Raw genomic sequence first — 27,992 nt, 5'->3', positions numbered from 1 at the left:
CGACCTCATTAAGGGACAAGGGTGTAAGAAAATGGATGGATGGATGTTAGCAAAAAGTGCTAATTTCCGCATTTAGTCTCTGGACAAGTTTTAATAGCACACGGACATTTTTTTTTTTTTTAAAGATTTTTTATTTTCCAGTAAAACATAAAAAATTTAAAAAAACATTAAAAAAAAACATTTTTACATCACTGTGGAAAGGTTTTTGCCACAACTGTTTATTAATAGCATCACCTCAAAATAAAAAGTTACATGTCCATCAAGGCAAATACGTAAATGTTACTTTAAAAAAAAAAAACGTGGAGGCGTCTCAAGACAAAATAAAGAGTATTTTTTATAATGTTGAGTGTTTTTATAACACTGGTGCTTAATCCTAAACTGGGATTAAATTTGAAAAAGCTGTTTCCAGGGACGCCTGCATGTATCGCCTGATGAGCAGCGAAAAAAAGGCAAAAAATGAACAAGAACAGGTTAGAACTGTGGGTAAAATGAAGATGATTTACATTCAGAGATTCATGTTAAAAGTGTGCACCCACTTTTAACTGTTTTAATATATAACTCAGAGACATAAAAACACATAAGAATAAAACAACAGATCCAGAGCATGAAGCTTTTAAGGCTATATTAGGCTGATAAAACCTTTAACTTTCGTTGTTTTTATTTATCCAGTATTAATTGAGCAGGTAATACAGTGTACACATCCAGGAATCCTAAGCCTGAGCAAAAAACAGAGTCCTTCATTGTACCAAAATAAAAGATTCAGAAGCCTTATATTTAACATTTTATCACATAAAAAATCTAATCTGTGATACGCTGACAAACTACACTTAAAACTTATTTCACGGACTAGACAGAAAAGTTAAACAACATACACTAAACTGTGTTTTATGTCAGTATCTGTTTAGCGTGTAAACCGGTATTAGGATAATTAAATACCGGCTACGTCAAAGTCTCTGCTGAGCTGCTGGGATTTTTTTGAAGTGCTTTTGGAAACAGAAACATGGATTTGGCTTGCAGTAACATGGTAACTTTCAGCTGCGGTACTGAATGTCGACAGGAAAACTGAAAACATTTGGAAAATCTCCTAATACTGATAATGAAAGCAAAATCTGCAGTTTATATGTAAACAACAGGAAAGATTTAATAGGCTTAAGGCATGAGCCGCCAAGCAAATCCTTCGGGCTGCCAAGAAACTGATGGTTTCTGGCACGACGCACTAACAGCTGAATCGCTTTTCCTCTAAATCGAAGTAAAACTTCTTAGTTGGATAAAAAAAGTGATAAAAAAATATCAACATTCACTCCCCATGAAAATGGAGGTCATCTTAACTTGGGCCTTGTAATGATGAAGTTAACCTCTTCTTTCTGGGGATTGGACTAGAAATGCAAGATACAACAACACTGGTTTACAAAAACAAGACTTGGCTGGACAACCTTCAAATTTACTGTTTTTTTCTGATTAAAATTAGATATTGGCTCAGATATTAGGCCCACTACTATTTGTATAAATGTCCATGAGCAAATAGCAGGGAAATCACGTTCTTGTGGACGTCAACGAATCCCTGGAATAGTTTTGTCTGGATTTTTGACCACTTTTTACAGGAATTTCTTGAGTTCATGTACGCTGGGTTGGTCCCTGACGCATTAGGCTTTTACACGTAGAATATATGTTTAATTAAGAAATGGCCCCGGCCATGATTCTACCACCGCCTTGTTTTACAGTTCGTACAAGCTTTGAAAGTCTCTTCTTCACATTTTATGTCCTTTTGGCCAAACAGCTCAGCTTTTTGCCACAAAGCATTTGGTTTGTCCAAATGCAGTCATGCAGCAAGTCAAGCTGAAATGTCTAAGTTTTAGAGTAGATGGTTCTTATTTTCTTAATGGACTAAATCCATGTTGATGTTAAATTCGAGTCACTCAAAAGCAGCTCTTACTTTTTACCTCAGTGGTTCCTGGGTAGTTATTTAACTTTGAGCTTTGCTTTTGTGTGCAAATGACAGTTTAGATTCGATGGTTAAAATATGTTCCAAGAGGACAAAGACGCCCAACACGCATCACAACTGGATTTTGATGTACAGAGCAGACCATCATTAAGCTTCTAGGAGGTTTTCTCCATATTACACAAATCTTCAGTCAGAGGTTTCTTCAGACAACCTGTAACACAGACTGCTACAGGAGATCCTTCCTTCCCACAGCCATCAGCAGCTACAATGACTCTTTGAAGACAATTATATCAGTTTGTATTTTGGGATGATTAATGTCTTTTTGATTTAAAATCCTTGACATCAACCCTTCTAAAACTTGACTAACAATTTTGCCGAGGCCAGTGGTTGAAAATGGAGTCAGAATTATGGCAGAAATCAGTAAATATCTATATATCTGAGCCTGTATGTATAATTTTGACCACGTGTGTAAAAGAGAAAACTGCATACAAACTTTTGATCTGGAACATTCTTAATTACTTTTATATGATTATTGAATAGATAAATAAAGACAAAACTGTTCATGATGACTTGATATGGTGACTGTAAGCAAATGAGACGACTGAGGTAGAGCCTTAACCTTGAAACAACATCAAACTTACATGTGGGATTTTAGTCATACTGCAGTTTAACTATATTTTGGCTTCTTCTTCTTCTTCTGACTTTGCATTTTTTAAGACACACTAAGGCTTCCCTGGGGAGCATCTGGGCTGAAAAGGTGCGGCGGTGAATGGGTCAGCCACAACTTTTCCCACGATGGTCCAGGAATGCAGAGGCCCCACTGCCACTGAGCCCACGGCGGCCTGCTGACCGATCCTGGACACGACCCGGTGCACCGCCACGGGCTGCTGGAGCAGAGGGGCCTCCGTGTGCAAAAGGGCGACAGGGTGACACTTTGTGCTGTTTCTCATTTGCTGAGTCCCGTACATGAATGCTTGAGTGTTAGCAGGAGCAGCTCTGCTGGTTTCCTGCCGCTTCCCAAACGGTGCCTGCAGGAAAACATCTGATGCTTCAGCAGAATTATGGGATGCAGAAAAGGCGGAGACTCTGCTTGCTGTCCCGCTTTCTTTCCTTTGCGGTTTAAACGGGGCCAGCTGGAAGACATCAGAGATGATGGCGCTGCTTGGAGGAGGGCTCTGGGATCCTTGGTTAACAGGTATGAAATGACGGTTGGAGCAGGGAACGCGTGCAGGGCGGGGCTGAGCGCCGCATTCGTCTGACAGCAACATGTGTTTGTAGGGGACACATGCAGCGGAGCTCTGATGGATCTTCTGCCCAGGAGCTGCAGAGTGAGCAGCGTGAAGTGTGAAGAGCTCCCTCTGCAGGTCTGTGTGCGCAATAACAGAGAGGAAAGTGAGATTATGTCCCCTGAAGGTTTTCCTCAAATTACATTAATGTTTCATAAAGAATCTCTAAACTAGAAACAAAAAGAATCTTGTAAGAAAATTGCAACAGATACAGATAAATGTAATGTTTTTTTTTTAAATCTGAGGGATTCAACTCGTCAGACATATTTTCACATAGATTTAAAAGAAAAGTTGAACACGAATTTACTGAGTGTTTAATTGACAAATTCACTTATTAATATTAATATTGCTTTACACAACTTAACTGCGACACAAACATTTAGAGTCTTACCTGTGTAGATTTACAGGACAATCCAAGCAGATTGTTAGTAATGTGACATATTCAAACTTTTTTTCATCTTTGTCCAACAATAAAAATTCTCTAAAATAATACAATTATTTTCAAACTTTAAATGCAACTCTGTACAAGAACAAGTTTATGAAGAAACCTAAAATAAAATGGCACCTAAAGCCAGATCAGGATGCAGTTTATATAATGTTTATATTATGGTTTGCTTTGAACTTTATAGTTTCAACTTTAGTAGTAGTAGTGTAGTTTTACAACAAATTTGTTGTTGTAAAAACTACATAATCACTCAAAGTTATTATTTTTATATTTTTCAGTGCACTGTTGCCGTCTTTAACTTCAAATGGACACATTTATTTTCACATTCCCATGTATTTTTTTTCTATACATAACTTCAATCTTTGTGTCGTTTCCAAATACATTTCCTTTAAACATATTCATATCTCTGCATTCTCATTTTACTTATATTCTACATAATTTCATTCATCTTAAACACAACTGTGGAATATTTTCTCATCAAAACTACTTAATGCTGACTATTTTGTACATGATAAAAAGCAGCCAAATATTTTATGAGTACCATAAACAAAGAACTCTAAAAAGAAGAGCATGACTTTACAAAGTTCTGCACACAAAAGTTCTCCATCTGTAAAGAGGAGCCTGAGTTAGATAGAGTGGTTGTGAAAATATTCATACCCCTGTAACCATTTAATTTTGTTAACACTACAGCCATAAACTTTTTTATTTGTACAGATTAACATAAAGCAGTGCATATTTTTCCGACGTGGAGGGAAAAGTATACTTGGCTTTTAAAATGTTTCATACACGAAAATCTGAAAAGTGTTGCGTCTTTTTTCCTCTCACAAAATAAAATACAGTGAGACAAATAAAAGTTTAATTTTATTGGCCCCATCAGTGTGTGTGGACAAGGAAGTTGTCCACACACAACTTTCAGTGTGTGTGTGTGTGAGAGGGTTTAATAAAGCAGGTTTGTGTCATAAAACATTATCACAAGCTTTGAATTTTTCATGCAATACTGTTCAATTCAAAAGCTGAGATAATATGCCTCAACATCAGTCCAATCAAGACACGGCTGTCCAGATGAACAGATGGACTGGACATGGAAAGAAGGAGCTCTGGTCAGATGAGATCTTAATCTTTCTTTCTATCCAACATGTAAATGTGCACACAATGAGTAAATGTTCAAAACTGTTGAAAACATATTGTAAAAGACATTCAGACATTGTAATTTCATATTTTCCTGCTTCTATCAATAAACATGATGTTAAATTCATCTGCAGACTCCCGTCAAAGAAAGCCAGCAGATCATCTGACCCAGCAGTTCCAGTACAACTACAAAGGCAGATCCACATGTTGAATTTCAACAACCCAATTCTCTCATTTTCCCAAAGTGGAAGAAAACTGGCCAAGGTTTGAGCAGGATTATGATTTATTCACTGCAGCTGCACACAGGGAAAAATCTGCTCTTCAATCCTGCAACATAGAGGAAGTAGACATTTCCATATGCACCTACAGTAGTGTCAGCAGAGGGTGCCATTACCACACCAGCAGAATCCAGGGAGGATCGTGAGGAAATTTAAAGAGATATGCAAACCTGAGAGCAAAACCATAATGAAGAGGCATAAATCTGAGAGACAGAGACAGAGTTAACACTAGCCAAAGTTCTGCACTAATGTCCATCAGTAACATTGCAGAACAATGAAGCAAAACCACTTCTGCACCTAAACAGGTGACACCCATCAGTGTGGATGCTCTACATTTAAGCCACGATAGAAGAGCTGAATGTAAAGCGAAACAGTCAAAGTCAGGATATTCTCAAAGAGTGATATCCAGTTGTAAGAATTGTGAAGGTGAAAATCTGGGAACCCATGAACAGCTTTTGGACAAGCGTCTCATAACTACAGAAAATATTATCAAAAAAGCAAAACCAAGCAAGTCTGGAAGTCAAGTCAGCTAAATCTGATCTTAAACAGACGAAGGTTCGACGTTACACAGACGCTGACATTTAATCTGATCTGCGCAATGTGAACACATTCATAGCAAAACAGAAAGACAATTAATGACCAAGTGGCTCAAGGCAGACACAAGAGAGGAGTGTGACGTCTTACAGAGAGGGCAATGTAGACAGCGGTCTTGGTTTTCTTTTTCTCCAACGTGTAAATCCGTAGTAAACCTCTTGAGAAAACTTACGTAACTTCATGTGGTTCATATGTGCAAAGCTGTGATCTCATCTGAAGAGAGCACCTCCGTTAGTCCCTGCTCATTTCGATAAACACAATCTGAAATTAATTTATGGAAACCACACCATGTACTGTGTAGGGTCTACTTTATGTTGCTCCATGACATAAGATCCCAATCCAAGGTTGAGGTTTGTGATTGTAAAGTGACACAATGTGGAAAAGTTTAAAGGGTATGAATAAATCTGCCAAGCTCTGAAATTTGAAACACTCCGAGAACTGTTTGAGAAATACAAGAATCAATAGTCAAAAAGTCAACATTCACATTTGTACTTTATTAGCCATCCCTTTATAATTCTTAAATTATCTCACAAAAATAGGAGCACACAGTATCACAGCTCTGACGCAGGTTTAGGCCATAATGACAAGGAGGCATCTCAAAAACACTTGATAATGTCACATAGCTTGACTGTTTTCATTTTGGGGGAAATGACAGAAAAAAAAAAAACCACAAATCTGGGGCTTCTGTTTCTCACCAGCTACTTGCCTTGCTTGGCTTTAAGTAAATACAACAGCACACTAACGCTTAGAGGGAAAAAGCTTGGGGACTTGCATAGGTTCAGACAGTAACTGCAGATGACTGATGTTCAGCTGGAGGATCAGAAACGTGATCATTGGGTATTTTAAGCCTCAAAACTGCACATGCAGCAACTCCGGTAAATATAACAACAAGGCTTTCAAGATGTCTTCCTGTTGTTGTTTTCTACTCAAACCTTCTGCACTATAAGGGGAAATGTTATTAACATCTGAGTAGCTCACTCCATACTGTATCCTTTTGGCACAACCTTTAGATTCTGGGCTTGATATTTCTACGCTTGTCACTTAAAGGGGATCTATTATGCTTCCTTGAAAGGCCTATGGGTTATACAAAACATGTTTGTTACATTTCTTTATACAAAATTATTCTTAAATTATGAGATCTTAGTCTGGTCAAGTTCTTTCTATTTTGAACTCCTTTCAGAACGAGCTATTTTAGGGCCTCTTGTCACTTTAAATTCATATAAGCTGCTGCTGGGTAAACAGCACAGCGTTTGTCGAATGTGACTTAAAAATTAGGAGGCTCATTTTGCAGACACCAAAGAACATTAGCTTACTGCCAAAAAAGAGGCTGGGTGGTTTTCTTGAGCTCTTGGTTTTTAGAAGCAGTTGAGACTTAAATGAAAGTACAGAAACTTGGAACATGCGAGTTTTGCATAATAGCTCCTCTTTAAATGCTAGCTATATTTAAAATAATATTGCACGTGGATTGTTGAAATATGGCCAACTAACTTATTAAACTTGGGCACTTCATTTACATAAAATAAAGATATTTCTAAATCTCTTTCTCCAAAAATAAAACTTGTGCTTTTTTTAAATTCCGTTTTTCATATAAAATAAAAATAAGAACAAACAAGTGAAAGTAGCCATTTTCATTGCAATCATGTATCAGAAGCATGAACCCCTTTAAATTATCCTACAGAAACATCTATACAGTTCTGACCTTCAATAATGTTTATAATGCTGTGTGATAATCGGACTTCAGCCACAGGGCTGCACCTTCAGACCGCCATACTCCACAGAGCCCCGAAAACATTAAATACAAGACAAGGGTTGTTTCTGTAAACTGCAAAAGTAAACGCATACTTCCAGAGAACGGGAGAGCAGTAGGTCAGCGTGCTGCAGGAGATGCAGCTCTGACCACCTGAGAGAATTTAGGAGGAGAGGGGGTCTGTGCTTTCAGAGGAGATTTAAGGACAAACTGACCAAATGCCATTTCTGCAGCAAACAACAACAACACAAGAAGACTACTGGAAAAAACACCCAACACTTTAGAGTCCACACACGCACACTTTTCAGAACACTGTATACCAACGCATGGGATTGTAACATTCAACAACACTGCCATGCTTTTTGATATGAATCCTGTGATCACTAAAATTAGTCAAAAAAGCCTTAAGAAGCACAAAAAAAAAAATCTAATGAAATGGGACCAAAAATTCACACAATTCAACTCCCCCTCTATACACCGGCTGCTTTGAATAAAAAATATAATTGTCCACTTGTCCATGAGAACAGACCACACACAGATTCATTTTTCTTTTCACGAGAGTGGGATAAGACATGGGTTCAGGCCTAATCTTCCAGGCTGGACGGAGACCAGGGTTAGCTTCTATACATTTTAACATACTGACAGTTTCAGAGCATTTATAACCAAGAAGAAAAATAAAAAAGTCACATGTCTGCACAGAGGAATGACATTTTCAGGTATTCTTTAACATTATTGAACAATTATGATGTTAAGAATCATATATAGATTTTTAATATAGACTAATATTTTTTTCTTACATTCAATCTCTAACACTCTATTCATATTAACATGTATTAACAGGAAAACAATGTCATATATATATATGCATATATATGACATGTACATCAGATTCACACATAAAGCAATATGTCTTCCACGTGTAAAGCTTTATGACAATGACTTCATATATACGGTCTGGATAAGAGTCTGCAGATATCTATTTACATAAATAAGGAGTAAACAAATGTGAGGAATGTAGGAGGGATTGGAGAATGTGGACTAAATGTGCGAAAACAAAAGAGTGTGTGTGTGAAAAAATATTCGTCTAATGAGATTTCTGACAGTGCCAAGAAATGATTGGAGAGTGTTGTGTATATTTATATTTGCTACTTTTTATCTGCTAGGTCCTATTATTGTTAGTTTCTCACATTATTATCAAGATTTCATGCATTTCTACAGATATGGCACGCTGCTATAAACACACCGACTTCTGATTAAGTTCCAACATGACCTTCCTTCAGGAAAACAACTTAAAATCTTCATCTAAAAAAAAAAGCAAAGTGGAATAGACAAGAAAAAATATTATTCATATTGAATGGTTGAGTGTACAGCACTGTATACAAATGTTGGCATGCCTGGTAAAGATGCTTAAAAAAGACTGAAAATTAATTAATCTTTTACTGCGGTAGCATGAACCCAACAGGAAACATTTAGAAAAGTCCAAACCTTAAATTTGAGTTTTTTAGTGAACGAAATATCCGAAGACAGTAAAGTATCTTTAATGACAAAAAAATGCCACATTTGTAGTTTATGCCTACTTTTTTAACATTCTCAGAGTGCCTCAGAGATTTTGATTGGTAATGCGTGTTTTTGTTTTACTCAGGTGAAATGATGATATAGTGATAAGCGGCAAAATGTTATTACTTTTAACAATGGGAAAGACAAGAAAACACGAGATAAAATGCATCTTGATCTTCTGATGCTCAAATCAGAAAATTGCTTTCTTAATAAACTCCAAACAATATGGCCAAGATATTCTTGATGGATTTTTTTAAACCTTTGTATAGCAGAACATGCTAATTGCAGTCAGAGCAACAATTAAAGGTTTAATACAACTAGATGTGTGGCAAACAAGGCAGGCACTCAAGCTAATCTTTCCACTTCACACAGGAAGCAAAAAAATTTTTTATCTGTGAGTTTTTTAAATAAAAATCATTACTAGGGGTGCCAATAATTATGGAGTGCGCTGTGCTTCGTCTTTGCTTTGCTGTTCTCGTCACTTCTCGGGTTATTCTATGGCACGTTAATGTAGCGTGTAATGACTCACGGTTCTGTTTTTCATGCTCAACTACAGCAGCTTCAGTCGTACAGATCTTCCATCCCTCAACTCAAACAAGTCTAACATTTATGCATCTCCCTGCAAATCAGGCTACGTGACATCAGATTCAGAGATGTTTGGCTTTGTTAATTCAAATAAACCTCACCTGAATGAACGATCATTTAAATTTTCCGTGTTTTTTTTTTCTTTTTTTTTTCTGTGCAAATAAACTCAGGGAGGAAAATCTAGGAAGGCAAACCACGACAAATTCACTTGTGCACGAGAACTACAACCACTTAGAACTATGTCTACTTTACATTACGACAATGATCTTTTTTTTTGTTTGTTTGCTATTAGACAAAATGCTGTATTCTTCAAATAAACTGATAGCTTTTATCCTGATTGACAAAAAAAAAAAAAACCCTAACATGACTAGTGCTTAAAATGGACGGTGAATTGGCTGCTCGTTCTCGGTGGATCATACATAATGCATGGCAACTAGAACAAAGCTGAAATGTTAGTGTGAAGATGAAAGATGAAGAGATGGCGGACGCTTCTATCGATGAAAGAAAAGTAGGAATGAAGAAACGCTGACAGGTGAGGGATGTTTCTATAATGAAGGGAGGAAGTCAGGGAGGGGGTGCAGAGAGCTATCTACGTCTACACGGCTGATTGTTGTTATGCTATGCCGGACTATTATCCAGAGTTACAGCTTCTATGAAGGAGGAAGGGGGGGCCATCTACAAGTCGATGAGCTGGTCCACCAGCATCAGGGAGCGGGCCAAGCTGGGCAGGCTGGATTCAGAACCACCGCTGTTACTGCGCGAGTGGCCTCCTGAAACTGGCCGAAGAGACAAGGGGAGGGGAACGAGACGAGTACGGGCAAACAGAGGTGGGGGTGGAGGGGAAGCAGAGGAGTGGGAGTCACAACAGGCAAGGAAAGCAGTCAAAAAGGAAGGAAGGAGAAGAAGGAAGAAGAAAAAAAATTTACCCAATCACAGCTACAGCTTTTCCAAAAATTGTATCCCTACGTTTCTATTTGACCAATTAGATTTTAACGTTTTATTTCAAAGATGACTTCAGCCACGTGAGAATAAAGAACTTTAAAGGTGTACCTTGGGAATTCTTTCGGCCTGTGACGGGAATAGGATCAAAGTCGTCCTCTGTAGCAGCCTCCGCACTGGCCGACTGGGCCTCGAAGTCTGAGATCAAGAGAGACGAGTCTGAAGACGATAAATAAAGCTCAGATCGACGAGGTAAGAAAAACAATATAATGTAGAGGGGCCACTGGGATGATGTTTTATTACTACAGCAGTATATAATGATGCCTCCTCCACATAAAAATATGCACAGCAATTACAAAAAGATTTTCCATCTTTCTCTAAAATAATGCTCTCAATCCAGGCTTTTCAAGACAAATAGATCTGCTGCTCTGTAAACGGAAAAATTACGTCTGACGGCACATTATGAGAGGGAATCGGTGATCTGCAACTGGAGTCACCTGCTGCACACAGTCAGGCTGTGATTCAGAGTTGGCAGAGTCAACAGTATTTAAATATTTTTGCTCTGCAGCCAAGAACCGATAACTAAACCCCAGCTGTGCTGTTTTTAATTTGAGAGAGACAGTGCAATTTTATAGATGACTCGTGACAGCTCAGGAACACTCTGCTACTTTGAAGACTTTAAACTTGATTAAACTGATTGAAAACCCATTATAAGGAGGATCATTAATCTCATGTGAAGAAAAATACCCTGACTATTAAACAGCGAATCAAAAACGTTTTACCTTTAGGGGAGTTCGATGATAAATGGGATTAAAAAATGAAGGATGTTTGGTATCGCTGTTGGCCTGAATTAAAAAAATGATTTTGTTCTGGAGGTACAAAAAATAGCTAGAATGTTACTGTTTGCTGAAATTTTCTATATGATTCAAAATCCCAAGAGTGGAATCAGAAGAGTTCAATCAACACATTTCTAAAAGATTAGTGTCAATATTGCACTCGAACTCAAGGCATCATGAAGCGAACCGACTCACTTCGGATCTATAAGGGAAGATAATGAATTGAGATGTCAATTCGTGTCATGATGGAGGACAAAAGGGCTCCTCAAGCACAATTTATCAAGTCTAAAGATTGCTGATGTCAAATTAATGATTCCTCCAGTGAGAAGAGAAATGAACAACTTATCTGCATGCTCTGAAAGTGCACTCTACCGTCACTTCAGCAAACCAACTCGTATGATGGGAAAAGACGAAAAGATCCTTAATGGCGAGTGTGTGCTGGTGTGTTTATGGTTTGGAACTATGATCTTAAAGGGGCTTAGACTTATCTGAAAAAAACAAATGGTTCCAGTTAAAGTTGCAGGACAGTTTAGCAAACTCAACATGTTTGTGTTTGTGATGGTAGGACACAACAAGCTTCATCCTGACAAGCCTCAGACACCTTTATGTAGGTGATGTTTAATGGTTGCTATAGAGACTTTGTGAGTCGCCACTTCAGAGTCGCCTCCACATTAAAAACTTGGCTCCTCGTTTAGCTCAGTGACCATTGGCTGAAGTCTAAGAGCCCATGTTGCATCTTTTTTATATCCCATATTAAAAATTTATCACTAATTTGTAATTTAAAAATTCTAGAGACTCTGATCAACTTCAAACCAGCATAAATTAGAAACAGTTCCTGTACACTTATTTTAAAGGATTGCTATGTTAACTAACAAAAACAAAATCTTAAAATAAAATTCTCTTTAACCCCAACTGAATAAATATTCAAAAAAGGCTTGAATTTGGCTACATTTTTCAGTGTGAGATTATGTTACTGCAATATGCATAATTTATTTGAATGTTTTATACACATTTTTACCAGGAGGAGGCTGATGTATCTGATATCTTAAACCCACTTAGGAATCAAAATACTAGAGAAGCAGCATCTCATCAAGTAGCATCTGATGTTAATGCATTTCTACCTCTGAGACCTACAGATTGTAAATTATTCAATACCAGGTTTCTTCATAGTTTACTCTTTAAAAAATCAGAACCAGGATGTTAAAAAAATAGTTCTTTCTTTTTAGGAAAGAAACAAACCTATCAGAGCACATCTGTCAAAGATATTCATGCTCCACCGAGTGACTTTAAATCATCACCATGCAGAGACTCTTACCCCCTTTCGGCTGTACTGAGTCTCCAGACAGCAGGCTGAAATCATCCAGAGCAGATGTGGCAGAGGTGGGAGCAGAGGAAATGGAGGAGGTGGCGCTGCCCGGTGCTGCGGGTGGTCCGGAGATGAGAGACCCGAGGAGAGAGTCGTCTGCAGTGAGAGGGTCTGGGACGGGGAGAAAAACCACAAGAATGGGATCTAGTTAACAAAATATCTAAATTCTCACTTTGATATGTTTCATAATTTTAAATGCTCGTAAAAGATCTAAGCTGTTAAAAGTCCAGTTTTTCTGCTGTATGTCTAAACGTTTATTGAATCACAAGTGATGATGTGGAACTATCTGGCCACCAGAGGCAGCACAGAGACAACCTTGGAGAAGGACTAAAAAAGCCAGTTTATAAATTCTGTTGATTCATTTGAAGCCAGTTCTTTTACACATATGTCATTTCACCCACTGTTAATATAAAACTATTGATTCTTTCACTCTTTCTTTACATAGCGATAAGAAGGTTTGCGCTTGATAACATTACTGTTTCTGTTTGCGCTGAATCGAGCTGCAGGTTAACCCTGTTCTGTTTTTAATGCAGTCAGCCCTGAATGATTTTTTGTTTCAGCCTTTTTTGGGTTGAAAAATGTTTAACAACAGGTAAAAAGACTCGTACCTTTCACAGACTCCACAGACCCTCCAAAAGGATCAGACAATGACAGCAGATCAGGAAGCATGAGTGAAGATGTGTCAGGAGATTTGAGACCTTCAATCAACTTCTCTGAAGGCCAGAAAATAAAAAAGTGAAAAACTTATGTACAAACATTGTGTTCTTTGTAAGTCGATGTCAAATTCATTCAGACGACACAGAAAAAGATGTAAAATATGCTCAAGACTGACTCAAATTGGCAGAGTTCGAATGGACTATACAGCGTACCTCACTATAAGCCGCACCTTCAAAGTTTTTTTTTTTTTAAACTGGAAATGTACATATATAAGCCGCCCCGGGCTATAAGCCGCTGGCATCTCCCCCGCTCTCGGTTTTCCAAATCTGATATTAAGGACGCAGCATTGCGTCTCCAACGCCGAACCATGGTTTTGTTCGCGCCGAGCTTACGTGTAGCAGCTATCGATCTGTACTGCCAAATCGATAACCTTCAACTTAAAAGCTGCATCATATGAATTTCTTCGTGTTGTTTCCATGTTGAGAGGGTTTGAGTTTGAAAACATTTCTCCGTCGTGCCTGCTGCTAGCATGTGCTTGTTCTAAATGAAAATCAGCACTTTCTTCTTTGATTTCCAATTTTGACTTCCAATGATTCACTTGCTTCTAAGGAGCCCCCTGGTGGTTGAAGAAAAATCCACAGAAAAGGCGCACTGGGCTACATAGTCCGAAAAATGCGGTACAATACAGTATGTGTTTCATTTTTATTCAAATCTAGAAGCTCTTCATCATTATTGTGCCAATGTCTCAGTTGCTGCAGTTAGTTCTCAAATATTTATATGAAGATAAAATAAAACATTGTTTTTTTCTCACATTTCATTAGAATAAAATGGGCCTTTACCTGGAGCATCCGACAGTTCAAGGGTATGGAAAGGATCTGGGACAACCAAAAGAGAGGCTCCCGAGTCCAGAATAGCAGATGACCGTTCAGCTAGGAGACAAAGATAGAGAAGTTCAGGATAATGTCCAATTAAATATTCAGATGATTCTGCAAACTGAGACCAATAAAGTGTTGTGTCTCATAGTGCAGTACTGCTTAAATGATAGAGGAGTTTAAATCACTTATTTTGTTATCATGGGATATAGTGTAAGATGCTATATCCTTGTGATCAGAATGGCAGACATGCTTAAAAAACAGACTAGATAACAGATTTTATCTAATTCCTCTTTTAGTTAAATGTGTCTTTTTGTGCAAATATAAACTTCTTATTTGCTTAAAGTTCCCTTTGTTTAAGAACAACTAGAACGTCATTAGAACATCATAACATTTTTGAGCCTTCTGGCATAAAGATTTGTGTAAAATTAGAAGATTTTCAATAAACAAAACTCACACACAACACCTGCAAATAAATTTGACTTAAATTTTAACACATCTAAACATTTTGACAACTGATTTTTGAGATGCAAACTTTCGCAAAGTGATTAGTATAAAGTTCTGTTTATAGTTAAGAGAATTTTTTTTTTTCCTGGACTCTCCATTTTGTTTGACTTTCAGCCAAAAACTTAAAGCTCTTGTCTCTAAACAGCAACTTTACAGCAAACAAAGACAGTTATGACGACTACAGCATCTCACAGATCCACAGTTAGAATTAGAAGCAGGTAGAAAAACTTTGAATTTGTCAATACCATTTTCTTGAGAAGTGTTTTCCACAGATGAGGCCTGCAGACCTGGAATCAGCTCTTCCGAAGGTGTTACCTCAGAATCTGACACCATATCTGTTTTTAAAAAATTATCATTCATTGTTTACATCAAAAGACAAAAAACTCCAACCTTTATTAAATGATATATTTGCTGTCCTTCCACCTCTGTAGCACAATGCATCTTGTCTATGACTTAAGGTGTAATTAAATCTCATAAATGTTTGCTAAAAAATAAAAATAAAAAAATCACATTTTACCTGAAGACTTTTTGTCATCAGCTTTGAATTCGTCAGCTGTGAAGTTGGAGAAGTTGTCGTCGTCAAACGGGTTCCATGCTGGCTGCGTGGGGGTGTTGGAGGAACCAGAGGAAGGGACGGTAGCTGCAGCTTTGTTTTGGTCCTGCGCTGCATCGCAAAGGCTCGGCTGAACAGAGTCGGCGGCGTTTGGTTGAGATACAAGTGATCTACAAGAAAAAACAGTTTGTTTTTAAAAGCAAATGCAAATCGGCTTCAGCAGTGGTTAAATGCAAAGATATTTCTGTCAATTCCTAAGGTTTTACAAGTGTACACTAATTCAAGTAAGGCTAATGTGTCTATAAAAATGCTTCGATTTCTAGATTTCTTTGTCCTTTTAACTTATTTTGAAATGTAAATATAAAGAATACTTTAGGATTCTATGGCAAATATTTCTAAACAATTCTTTCTTTGTATACTTACCACAAAGATAAGACAATTTGCATTTGGTCAAATATTTCTTAAACAGTAAACACTTGACTTGAGGTTTTATTAAAATAACTTAAAAGAAATTTGACTGAAGTTGGTTTGGGTCATGATTTGCCAAAGAAAAAAAAAAAAGCCCAGTGGTGGTTTAAAGCGAGACTTGCAACATATTCACTTAAATAAAGGAAGATAGCCAAATGTAATTAACATTTCTTCTGGCTGAATGTCATTTGTATTTAAAATAAAAATATGACAACTTTTGTTCATTGTTACCAGTTTTTGGTGATAAAAATTCAACTAGCAAAACACAATCATCCACAGAATGATCTTAAAATGAATTTAAGATCTTAAACTCTTGAAATATTTCTAAATTCTTAAAAGTTGCACTTACTGGCTGAGAGCAACATTTCCATTATCCCCCTGCAGCAGCTGTGTGGAGTCACTGACAGGATCTGCAGCACCGTTTGATGCTGCATCACTCGGTACACGTTGGTGACCTCGGTCCTCAGATGTCTTTGGAGTCTCAGGTGGAGTCTGCTCAACAGACGAAGAGAAACAAATGTGTAACGATCAGAATTGTTTTTATTACATATGCGAATGGACTTCAGGAAAAGGACAGAAGAGGTGAAGGTCGGAGGTTGCTTGGCCTCTTACGATCTGAGCTGATTTTTGGCTGGCCTCAGTGGAAGCAGGCTGACTTGGAGCTGGTGTCTCCTGTTGCGCAGCCGCTTCTGGTTGTCCCGGAGACGCCTGGCTCGGAGAGGGCTGAGCCTCTGGTGGCTGAGTCTGACCCGGTTGTTTGCGACGCGCTGGACGCTGAGGTGCGGCAGGGCTGGACGGAGTCTGCGCTGCCTGTGGAGGAGCGGAGCTAACCACAGAAGAAGAAGGCGTGGCCTGTTGCTGGGATGTTGGCTGTGCTTGCGGTGCAGCGTCAGCTTTGGCCACTTGTGATGCTGCAGAGGCTGCCGTCTCTGCTCCAGCAGCTGCAGCCGGCTGCACATTCTAATGCACAAACATATGTAACACTATATGATTTGAAGAAGAACCAGGATTTTCTACCACATAACCACAATTCTATCTACATTTTCAGACGGGATAATGAAGATGATTCATCATTTCACAGGAAAAAAGTAGAAGAAAGTTTTCCTGAGTCACTGTCTGTACCTGCTTCTGTGGAGCAGCAACCTGATTTGCGTTGGTTTGTGTTTGAATGAACGGCTGAGCTGACGTCTGTACCTTCTGCGACTGGAGAGCTGCAGCTGGCTGGGAGAGGTCTAAGCTGACTCCTGCAGAATAACAACACAGCACATCACTCAGCAGCATCCATCAGTTTCAATTCTACATGTAAACACGCACAATTTCATATAAAACTTAAATGAATTCACAGTAACATGAATTTTATTAAAATGCTTGAGGCTGAATAACATCACCAACTAAAAGCTCATCACCTGAAGCACTGATACAGAATAAAAAAAAGAAGCAGCCGCTTAGTTAGACTACTTTAATTTTTCAATCCATCACCGTGGGTATTTCATCTGTTCCTATTAAGACCTGCTGCACTCGACATTTCCAAACACATGCTGTAGGATTCATGCACTTATGTCATTTTTTATCAGAAAGTTTTGCTTTTCTGGTGACAGAAACAGAGTAACAGCGGAGTGAAATACGTACCCACAGACTGAGCTGCGGCACCAGACAGATTAGCTCGCTTGCGAGGGGTGAGGGCAGCAGGCTGGATGGGTAGGATGCCAGCAGCGGGCTGGGTGTGCACGGCTTTGGGCCTCTGACGAGGGGTGATGGAGGTTTCAGTGGTGGGAATTGGATCTGTGAGTCTGACGACAAAAGGAAGCATAATTCCCTTCGCGTTAATCATGGAAAAACACTGTTAAGATAATTATTTAATGAGTATCGGGATACTGACTGTAAGTAATTAGTTCCACAAAATGTGGTGTCACTACAGCTTTAAGGGTATTACAGAGTAATGAGGTCATGCTTGCCTGGGCTTAGTCTGGCTCTTCTTTGCTGCGGCAGCCTCACTCGCTTTGATTGGCTCAGGAAGTGTGGGAGGAATCGGAGAATTCTAGTTTGTGAAGAAAAAAAGCAAATATTGAAAAGGAAATGCGCATCAAATTCTGAATGAAATGCAGAAAATAAAGCTGAAATGTTGCTGTGTGGAGTCTTGCAGAGATACTCTAAGATGACTAACTTGCTGACCTCAGTGGGTTTTTAAGGTCAATCATGAAAACCAAACAGCACTTAAGATCCCCAAAAATAGAATTGAAAAAAAAAAAGTTTCAATAAGGCTCAAAGTTTAACTTTGCTAATGCTAATCTACAGATCACTGCAGATGGTGTTTATTCTGATGTAAATATTGTAATCTAAAATTAGTTACTGGCAGAAAATCATCATGATTAACAGAAATAAAGATGTTCTAACATCAGTCTTTGTCTAATTAATCTATATAATGTGTTTCACTGGGCTATGGAGGTACTGATGTAAAGAAACTTTTCAAAAACATAAAAATTTATTGAGTCGATTAAGCAGCTATAATACTTTAGGTTGCTACGCTGCTTTATTTTTAAATCAGACAGTAACTTTAAGCTGAATCACTTTACATTCACTGTACTGTGTATTGCCCCGTACCTTCAGTTTTTGTGTAATTATATACTTCTGTATATATCACATAATGAAAACATGACAACAACTTACAGATTTACAAAAAAGGAGAAGATGATGTTGACATCAGATGTTGACATCTTAAGAGATGTCTTAAGACAGTGAAACTCCTCCTTCATCTTGCTACATCTCAAACTATTTACTTCAGCTAATCTGGATTTCTACCAAGTTAAGATGCAAAGAGACCTATCTGCTGTAAATACCTTGAGATTTTCCTTTGAGTAAAAAACAATTATATTTATTTGACTATTTGACTGAGAATCTCCGTCCTCCTTCTCCTGTGGCTTTGCTTTCCTGCCTTTATTATTTTGTGTACTTTGTGAAAAAGTAGGCTAAACAGCCACATAACTGCGTGTGTGTGTGCCACATTGTGCGTGTTGGGCCTTGTGCTGACCAGAGCCGCTGTTTTTGTGGGCTATGCACATCCAGTCCATGTAGCATATTTGTGTGGTTCAGGAAGTCACCATGAGGTTTGCGGTGCAACGTTGCTGTTTGTTTCTGTGTGTCAAGCGCATCCCATGCATGTGGCTGTTTGTGTGGGTTAGGTACAGTGATAGTTTTGTGCGTGCCCTCTGATAACATCCTTCTGCTTTTAACTTTTTTACCTCCACATTAAAAATCCTGAAATATGCCTTTCAGACTGCCATTTCTTTCCATAATTGATCAAATATCTTGGCTACAGAGAGAGACTCACCTTCACATTCTGAACAGGGCAAGTCCGCTGAGCGAGTTTAAAAGCAAAGTAGGACACCTGATAGATATCCGGTCTTTTGTCAGGATCCGGCTCCAGCATGTAGCCTAAAAAAACAAAAAACATGTAATGTAGAAAAATGTTAAATCTCCAAAAATTAAACGAGAAAACACAACAAAAACATCTGGACCAAGCAGAGAGCAAAGAAAATTATTTGACAGGTACTAACGAATGAGGCAGTGGAGATCGTAAGAGTAACGGGAATTATCTGGAATAGTGAAACTGCCATCACAGATGGCCACCTGGCTTTCACCAAAGGGGAGAGTGAAGAAGCACAACTTGTACAGCAGACAGCCCAGCGCCTGGAAAGAAAAACCACATGCACACCCAGTGACAGGAGAAAGGAACGGATGAGTCCAGACACACCAAAAAGCTGAGAAAAGATTATTCAATCATTTCATAAAATTTGTAGGTTTGTAGATTTTATTGGTTTATTTATGATGGACAATAAGCACAATCACATTGTGATTAAGGTGTTATTATCACAAATAATATTCATCCTACTCACCCAGACATCAGCCTTTGTAGTTATAATCTTATTGTTGTAGAGGTTTACCATTTCTGGAGCACGATATGACAAAGTCGTGTACCTAAGACGAAACATTTAAAATAGTAGGAGTATCAGATTTGATGTGCCAAAATAAAGCAGAAACTGTAAACACAGGGCTTTGACTATACACAATACAAGTCATATATTACATCAATAAAAAACTGCAGATTCTAGTTGTTGTGAAGATCCCACAGTTAAGAGTCTGAACAATACACAAAAAAAGTTAATTTTTAAAATATTGGTCCCTTTAAAAATATGACAGCTTCAAGCTTCAAAGTTTTTAATTTGGATTTTCATATGATAGACCAACACTTAGTAGAATATCATTGAGAAGGGAAAGGAAATTATAGTTTTTTTTTTTATATGACTTCAAAACAAAATCTAAAACAATGCAGTTTGTTTTCAGCATCATTTGATCTGATACCCAAACATAAAATCCAATGCAAATAATTGCCTTTAGAAATCAATGAATAAATAGTGAATAATGTCTCAGTTTATTTTATCCTCAATGCCTTTTAAAGGTTGTGTAAAAAAAAACAAAAAAGCAATTGAGTTACATTATTTACAATAAGTAGTCATAAAAGAAAGCTTGAGATGTTAAAAAGTCACAAACTTTTTGATTTCTTCCTCCACTGCTGCCACTCCTTCGGTCTGCGGGTTTTGGAACCTGTTTGTGGCGCTGCCAAAGTCGCACAGCACGTAATGACCTTTGTCATGCAGGAGAATGTTCTCCACCTGTGGATGCGTGGACATTTCTGTTTTACTCAGAGATCTTCAGATAAGACTTTATTGTAGACAGTATAGTGTTTCAAAGCAAAGCACTGATTTGAAGCAGCAATTAACCACCAGGCTAAGATCAGATACGAGGCTTTTGCTTTGGTAAGACGGGTATCTCAGATAACATTGAGTAAATTGTACCTATTATCTAGAGGGACCCTGGAATCTACTGACATTCAGCTGGACTGATATACAGTAAAGTAAGCACATACACACACATACACGCACACGCACACACACACACACACACACACACACACACACACACACACACACACACACACACACGCACACACACGCACACGCACACACACGCACACACACAAAAACAAGTACATTTTCTAAACCTGATGAGGAGTGATTGTTAATTTTCTTTCCAGATGTAGTACATCTCTTCCAACAACTTGGAGCTCTCCAAGTAGTTGAAAATGTTATAATTGTATTAATGCAATTGCTTCATTTTTAACACAATTTTTCCAACAAAAAATTTTGAAAAACACTTGGAATGCCATCGATTATAGTTTTTGGAGAAAAACAGAAATGGGCCTAGAAAACTGTAATGGTTATATCTTCAAAAGATAAAGTAATCAATCACATTAAACTACTGTCACCTTCACATTACAGCACACAAGGTTGAAGCAAACCTTTCACAAATTTTTAAGTGAATTCTTTTTACATTTCTACAGCGAAAAAGTCGTGTTTCCATTTTGATCAAAACTACTGAGAAACTACGATTTAAAATCAATGCAGCTACACGGCTCTAATTGCAGCAGGTGAAGTTATTTCAAGCATGCTAACAAGTTACATTGTTCTCTGCTATTAGACCAATGAATAATTAAACGAAGCTTCCTCTCACACCAACATACTTATCATTGCTTTTCAAAGGACGTCTCAGCAGGGTGATTCACAGAAGGAGCTGCTGCTGGGTTAACACAATTACACTGGATGTCATCTCCTTCAATATGCGGCACACAGTGGTACATTACAGGGCATTAACACGTTACAGTTCAGAGAGCCGAGATTCACTGTATTTAAGACTTCACTTTGCAAGAAGCGTTTTATTCCAGGGCAGAACTGACGCAGGCTCACGTTTGTGTTAGAGTTATTAAATACTTAAAATAAAAACAAGGCTCATTGGAAAGCTGTTAAAATGTCACCTTGAGGTCTCTGTGGACGATAGGCGCCTTGCGCTGATGCAGGCGAGATACGGCATCGCAGGTGTCACAGAAGATCTGAAGCACCTCGGACTCCGTGAAGCCAGTTTGAAGTCTCTGATTCATCAGATTAACCACCTGCCCTCCTGTAAAATAACATTTGAAAATGTAACAAAGCAAACCATAGGAGAGTCTGCTCTAATACTTAGGCCTGTAACGGTAACAAATTTTGCTGGACAACAAACTGTCGCAGAAATTATTGCGAAAAACAAGACTACTTTCAACTGATCTAATGATAATGACATCATAATGCAAGTTTCTTCTCGTAAACTTAAATTTTGAACAGAACACACTGGAACACGCTGGGACTGAAAGACATTTTAAAAATCCAAAATAAAACACGACAATCAAAAAAATAAATAAAACACAAATAAAAAGCACACCATACATAAAATGGATTATGTGTTTGTAAACAAGCTTGGCAGAGGAGGGAAGGGTGTAAGGTTGGGGGATGAACCAAGGACAGCCTGGACTCAAGGACTGGCTGTCTTTTTATATAAGCTATCTGCTCTACCGCTACTTTGTGCGTTTCCCAAACTAGACTGTTAAAAGGATGAGGCTAAATAAAAGGCAAGAAGCCTGTGAGAAAAAGTAAGAAGCTCCACTGGGGTGGAGGTTATATCAGTAAACATAGCGCAGTAAACATAGCACCATATGAGCTAGATTGGCTTTGTGAAAATCAAGACTTAATTTCAGTTATGAATCTTCAAAATTAGTGTCGCAGATATTCTATCCAATCTGACTGAGCTTGAGCTATTTTACAAACTGGCAACATTTTACCTGTAGAGATACAGAGCTGGTATGGACATATAGCAAAAATCACAGTGAGATGTTTTCAACAAAATAATGACTCAGGAAGCCTGAATATAATTGCACACCACACTTTTCGGATTTTATATCTAAAATACTTTCAAAACCTTGTAAAAAATTAGCTACAATTCTAATAAAATATGTAAACTTTTTGGTTGTAAATGTGCAAAACCTATGACAAGACGCTGTACTTGTTTAACCAACATCTAAATTCACAGTTTGTCATTGATCAAGGCGTTCCAGCACAACCCTCACCTTTGCAGTAGTCCATCAGTATGAGAACCTCCCATACATCTCGGGATCCCATAGCTGTGATACTGGAGTCCAGATAACCAACAATATTCTTGTGGCCAACGAGGTCTTTCTGCAAGAATAACAAAACAAATGCACCATCATTAATACACTACAATGCACGCACAAAGATCACACCAAAAAACTCAGCAAGAATAAACTGCTTTCTATTGTCAAATATAGGAATATTACTGATGATGCAACATGAAATTATCTGCAAACGCTGCAGGTTAAGTTGAATTGTCAGTACTTTATGCAATGAAGCTCTAGGGTATTCGCTACAAATGGAGCTGAAATAGGAAGCTGGAATCAGGAATCTATTAAGAAATGAAAAACAAATTCCAAGTACTACTGTTGAAGGTGAGCCACCGTCATTGTGTGTGAGAAGAGTGATAGTGAGAAGCAAAAGTAAGAAAGCCTGGGAGGTTAAGAAAGCAAACGTTAGCCAACAACATGTATGATTCCACTGGAAGATTGTGGAGTGATAAGATCTGGCTTGTTTGTAATCTCAGCGTCCATTGCTTCCTTCCTTCCTGAGTTCCTCAGCACAAAGAAGACAAAGTCTTATGTAGACTCTAAACTCAAAGAAGGCTTTCAGACTTTCCAATATCAACATTCAGTCAAACCTTTTGCCATGACAGAAAACATTTTACTATAGTCAACCTGAGAGAATAGAAACAAACCGAAAAATAAGGCAAAAAATCAAAGATAGTGCTCGTTTTTATTAAACACCAAATCTGAATAAGGTTTATTGGCAAATTAAGTTTCCATGTGCTTTAAAAAATTCCACACAGTTTAAATACTTAACTAATATTACATAGATTTTATCTACCTTCAACATTAAATCCTACTAGTTTCCTTTTGTGTTCTGAGGCAGAACATCTCAAAAGCCCAGATTATTGATGGTAATGGTTTGTTCATGTTAGTCAAGAAAATCGTCCAAGAAGTTTATGGAAGCGATTGTTACCTTGCAAAAACAAGGAAAATGATACAAAAGCAAAACAAAAGCCGTGAACGTACATAAATATACAGGCGGAGGCAAAGTTTCCAAGTTTAAAGGTAAAGGAGTAAAAATGAGGAAAGAAAGTGTCAAAGGGTGCCACCAGATTCATCAGGTGGTCAAAAATGTTCAACTGAGGTTTCGATTTCCACAACAAGACACCAGAAAGAAACCAGAGAATTTGGGATTCTGTGGAGCAAAGAATCAAATCTGAGATGTTTTGGGGGCTGTTGGATTAGCATTAAGTCTGGAGGAGGAAGTATGACGTTTAAGCTAAAAAATAAAAAAAAACCCAGACAACCCACAAGGAAGCATGGCAGTGGCTCAGTGATGTTCTGGTGCCGTTTCACTTTCTATGACTTCGAGTGTCGAAGGCAAAATGGATTCAATTAAGTGTCAGGAAATCAGATTCCCATGCTGTTGTGCAGTTTGTGAGGAAGCTAGTGCTTATCTGAAAGAAAACATTGTGGAAGAGACTAGAAACGCCATCATAGTTCCTTGACTTGAGCTCAGTTGAATATCTCTGATTGGATTTGAGCAATATAGTCGTAGTTTACAAAGCCAAGAAGATTAATGAACTGGAGGACTTTACCCATGAGGATTGGGATTAAGTTATTGAGGAACAATGGCAGAAGATGTTCGAATCCCATCTGCAGAAGGTCATGACATGTAAAAGGACTCCACTAGGTGTTGAAGATGTTTCAAATGGAGGGTTTAAATCATTTTGAGACTGTATAAAACAAAAGAAGCTTTTAGAGTTTGATTTGAAGAGAGTACTTGTATGATTAGCTATGTGGAGCAGCATAAATTGTTCAAGTTTGATTTGTTTATTGCAAATAGGCAATAATTTAAAATGCTCCTACATCAAAACCACTAAAATTCTCAATCACAGCGTTCCTGCTGAGCTGCTTGTGAAAGTGCTGCTGTAAAGTTTTGCTTCCCTTCTGACGACAAACACCAGTCAGATGATTCAACAAAGGAAACCACATTTGCTTTTCCCTCTGAAATAAAAACACCAGATGATTTTTCTTTTATAAATTTGTTTTAAATATTTGTGTTCATACCATGACACCGGTTGTGTTGTTTTTTTTTTTTCCAAAATCAAGGTTATCATTGTGTGAAAATTAAATACCAGTTCATCTTTATTCGTCCTGTTTGTACTAAATTGAGCGTCTTGCTCGAGGAAGGCATCCTGCGTGTGTTTCTCTTTCTAAATACTTTTGTTTTTCCTGTTGCTCTCACGTGTGGTTTTACCAGAGCCACAAAAAGCATCGCATGAAAACAAACCACTCACCATAATCTGAATCTCCTGTTTGCACACCTGCAGATCATGCTCATTGTTGACGTACATCCTCTTCAGGGCACAACGCACCCCTTGGTTTGTTTTCACCAGGAACACAATAGCAAAGCCACCTAAAATAAACGAAAAAAAGAAGAGTTGTCACATTAAACTGCCAACCAGATATGATAACAAGCAGACGGAAATCATTAGCGTTAAGTACAGATGTAAAATTCAGAGTAGATTTACAAAGTACTCAACTCCACAATGACGCTGCACATCAAAGCTTTCAGACTGCATCATTGTTCTAGCAGATGAGCCTTTTTTTGCTTCATTACATCAAACAACTGCCAGTGTTTGTCCTTTATATCATAACGGAGGATCAGGACCACATGGTGCTGCCTTATAGCGTTATCTATTAGTCATGTCGTTGCTGGAGGGTTAAAGTAGAGGCCTACAGTGAGGCCCAACCATCTGGTACGGCTCAGGCCGCATATTCATTCTGCTGAGTTTAGCTGCGACACTGTCATCAATTTCAGACAGATACTGCAAATCTGCGTGGAGCATCTCCGATGACGGACGAGGATATAAATAAGATTGTGATGCACATAATAAGGTAAACAAATACATTCTGATTAGCTCGGCTGACTCATATCATAAGAACCTTGAAAAATTGTTTTCAAATGCTTGATTAGATGGAGCCCAGACACAACTCTCTAAAACAGGAAAATGTGTTTGGCTCATAAAAAACAAAAAAAAGAGAGAAATGTTTAAGTTAACGATGCCAACTTTATCTCTAGATCACATTTACAAGAAACAAACGTTGACTTCACAATTTAGCCAAACAAAATTGATAAACTATAACTAGATAGTAGATCAAACACCATTTTACAAACACTATCAAGGGCTTTCATAAAACAACCGAGTTAAATGTAAATTTATGGCCTCATAAGAAGGAATATGTAGACGGGTGCACAATGTTCGACAGCAGCAAATTTAGTGCATGTTTCCTCCATGCAATTGATTCCCTGAGGGCGCATTAGTTCTTTTCTTGCTTTCCTGCATTTACAAAAACTCAACAATTAAACTGCTTGGGGGTGTGGAGGGGGTGTTATCCTCCTAGCTCCAGACAAGCTTCCACAGTCCAGCATCAGCAATTTCACCTCATGACTCTAGGTTGCAATTTGCTTACCGCTGCTTGTTAGAGTGAAAATGACAGTATCTACTGTAAACATTCATTTTGAGAGCATAAAGCAACTGCCTGGCGCCTGCTAGTAGCCATCTTTGAACCATAATAGCAGAGTACTGATAAGAGAAACGGTGCAGAGCTTTGTTTTTATATACTTAGGTGCAATAAATTTAAAATTTTGTGATGCCTGTGTGGGAGACATAGTTATGTTTTAGTGGTGTTAAGGTTAAGGTAAGTATCTCAGAAGGAGAAAAATACACCACATCAGGCTTTCTGCTCAGGGTGGCAGGGAATGAGGGGCGGCATGAAGCAAACAAACAAAAAAACCTGCTTCTTACTCCCTGAATGATCGTTTTCCATCACCAGATGCAATAATCTGACTGTTAAAGACATAAAGTCGCTTTGGTGGGGAGTCAACTTCTGGGTTTTGTTTTGATGAACCAAGAATGAATCATCTATTATTCAATATCTTAAATATTTTAGATTATTAAGTTTTTCTCTCTCTCTTTTCAGAATTGGGGCTATCCGGGTTGCAATTCACAAAAAGCCACCCCTGATTCTCCAGCTATGACGGAAAAAAAATGAAAGAGTTAAAAAAAAAAAAGAGTGAACTGAATGACATGATCTGGTCTGTGCACTCCCTTCCTCACCTTCAGCAATGATCTCCTCAACTGTGACTTGGTGCCGCCCGACAGTGAAGGCTCTGCCAATGAAATTTCCTCCGGCGTGACTGGACCCAGAGCTGCTGCCCCCTCCTCCTCCAGAACCAGGCCCGGAGCTCACCAACTCCCGACGGGAATCAAAGAACTTCCTCATGATGTCGAAATGACAGCAGGGAAGATGTGGCGCTCGCCCTCTTCACGCTGTGATGTGCTGGCTTATTGCAGTGATATATTATATCCCCGGATCCTTGTGTAAACTTATCCAGAGTCTATTCTGGTGCCTCAAAAATATGCAAGTAATTCCGCTTTCACTTGTGGTGATGATGTGAGATACTTTTAGGGGAAATTTCCCATTTGCTTGCCAACACAAGCCAGTTGGTGATAACTATAGAGCGGCTAGCAGTTATGTAAGTGTATTACACCGCCCAGGAGGTTAAAGCATCTCCGGAAAAGTGCTCCTCTTACCAGCCAGCCAGCTGTTCATGGTCGGCTGCGGCTGCTGAGGAAAAATAGGTCCATCTCCATCTCGTCCAGCCGTTACCAAGCTAGCTAAGTGCTAGCTGCTAAGGCGCTATGACATTTCGTGTAAGGTTATCCAGGTTATCCTCTGAAGAAAATGTCTTCAAACGCGGTGTACCCTTCGAGTAACTGCGACAGCGCTGCCCAAAAAGCTGTTTCCATCCTTCAGGAAAGTGCAGCGACCGTTTGTTGCCTCATAGCTTACTGTCTGTGGGGCTATTTAATTTCTTCCATTTGTGTGTGTGTGTGTGTGTGTGTGTATATATATATTTAAATAAATATATATATATAAAAACTATATGGTTTCCGTTCGCTGACGCCTTCAGCGCAGGGAAGCCCCCAATAAGCGTCGAGTTGATAGGAGACGAGTCTGCGTCCGCTGCAAGTGTGTAAGTACTGCGTCTGTCATCCGCTAAAACGGTACCGACTGAGGTTTCGACACAACCGTCTAATCTCTGCAACCACAGCAATCTTTGGCTGCCAGCATTATCGCAACATCCTAGCTGTTGCTGTTGACGCACACGGTGACTTGTGGGTACTGTAGTTCAGAGAGCCC

The 27,992-nt window shown here is 38.5% G+C and overlaps 1 protein-coding gene and 1 long non-coding RNA gene across 4 annotated transcripts; one reads left to right on the top strand and one right to left on the bottom strand.

Moving 5' to 3' along the window:
- Positions 1-198: 198 nt before the first annotated feature.
- On the bottom strand, positions 199-27,969 carry LOC103473710 (AP2-associated protein kinase 1-like). 3 transcript variants are annotated; one of them, XM_008424144.3, is made up of 20 exons: positions 26,906-27,969; positions 25,082-25,200; positions 22,752-22,860; positions 21,630-21,772; positions 20,309-20,430; positions 19,654-19,735; positions 19,315-19,447; positions 19,089-19,192; positions 17,716-17,798; positions 17,390-17,550; positions 16,883-17,004; positions 16,373-16,720; positions 16,110-16,252; positions 15,257-15,462; positions 14,985-15,074; positions 14,200-14,289; positions 13,312-13,416; positions 12,653-12,814; positions 10,613-10,720; positions 199-3,308 (listed from the first exon to the last, which is right to left on the bottom strand). In XM_008424144.3, exons 1-20 carry the CDS (start codon positions 27,069-27,071, stop codon positions 2,665-2,667), a joined length of 3,240 nt encoding a protein of 1,079 aa, XP_008422366.1. In that variant the 5' UTR covers positions 27,072-27,969; the 3' UTR covers positions 199-2,664. The 3 variants fall into 3 exon arrangements, with proteins under 3 accessions (XP_008422366.1, XP_008422367.1, XP_008422368.1); XM_008424145.3 differs by having other exon boundaries at positions 10,613-10,699; XM_008424146.3 differs by lacking the exon at positions 199-3,308 and adding an exon at positions 6,147-10,338 and having other exon boundaries at positions 26,906-27,966.
- Positions 3,000-6,378, top strand: LOC103473711 (uncharacterized). Its single transcript, XR_535059.2, has 3 exons — positions 3,000-3,137; positions 3,221-3,306; positions 4,936-6,378. It is a non-coding gene; the product is annotated as an uncharacterized LOC103473711 (long non-coding RNA).
- Positions 27,970-27,992: the final 23 nt, after the last annotated feature.

This window comes from Poecilia reticulata, chromosome 12 (assembly GCF_904066995.2).
Source record: "Poecilia reticulata chromosome 12, P_reticulata-male-v2, whole genome shotgun sequence".
NCBI lineage: Eukaryota > Metazoa > Chordata > Actinopteri > Cyprinodontiformes > Poeciliidae > Poecilia > Poecilia reticulata.
Note: the sequence above shows the minus strand (reverse complement) of the source record. Positions and strands in the feature narration are given on the sequence as shown.

Bases quoted from the DNA above. Each gene is read 5' to 3' on its own strand.
- LOC103473710 (XM_008424144.3), bottom strand. From the start codon at position 27,071: ATGAGGAAGTTCTTTGATTCCCGTCGGGAGTTGGTGAGCTCCGGGCCT. The intron at 15,075-15,256 runs GTAAAATGTGAT...TTTTAAAAACAG, and splicing joins TGATGACAAAAAGTCTTCAG to ATATGGTGTCAGATTCTGAG. The intron at 13,417-14,199 runs GTAAAGGCCCAT...TCTGGCCTTCAG, and splicing joins TGAACTGTCGGATGCTCCAG to AGAAGTTGATTGAAGGTCTC.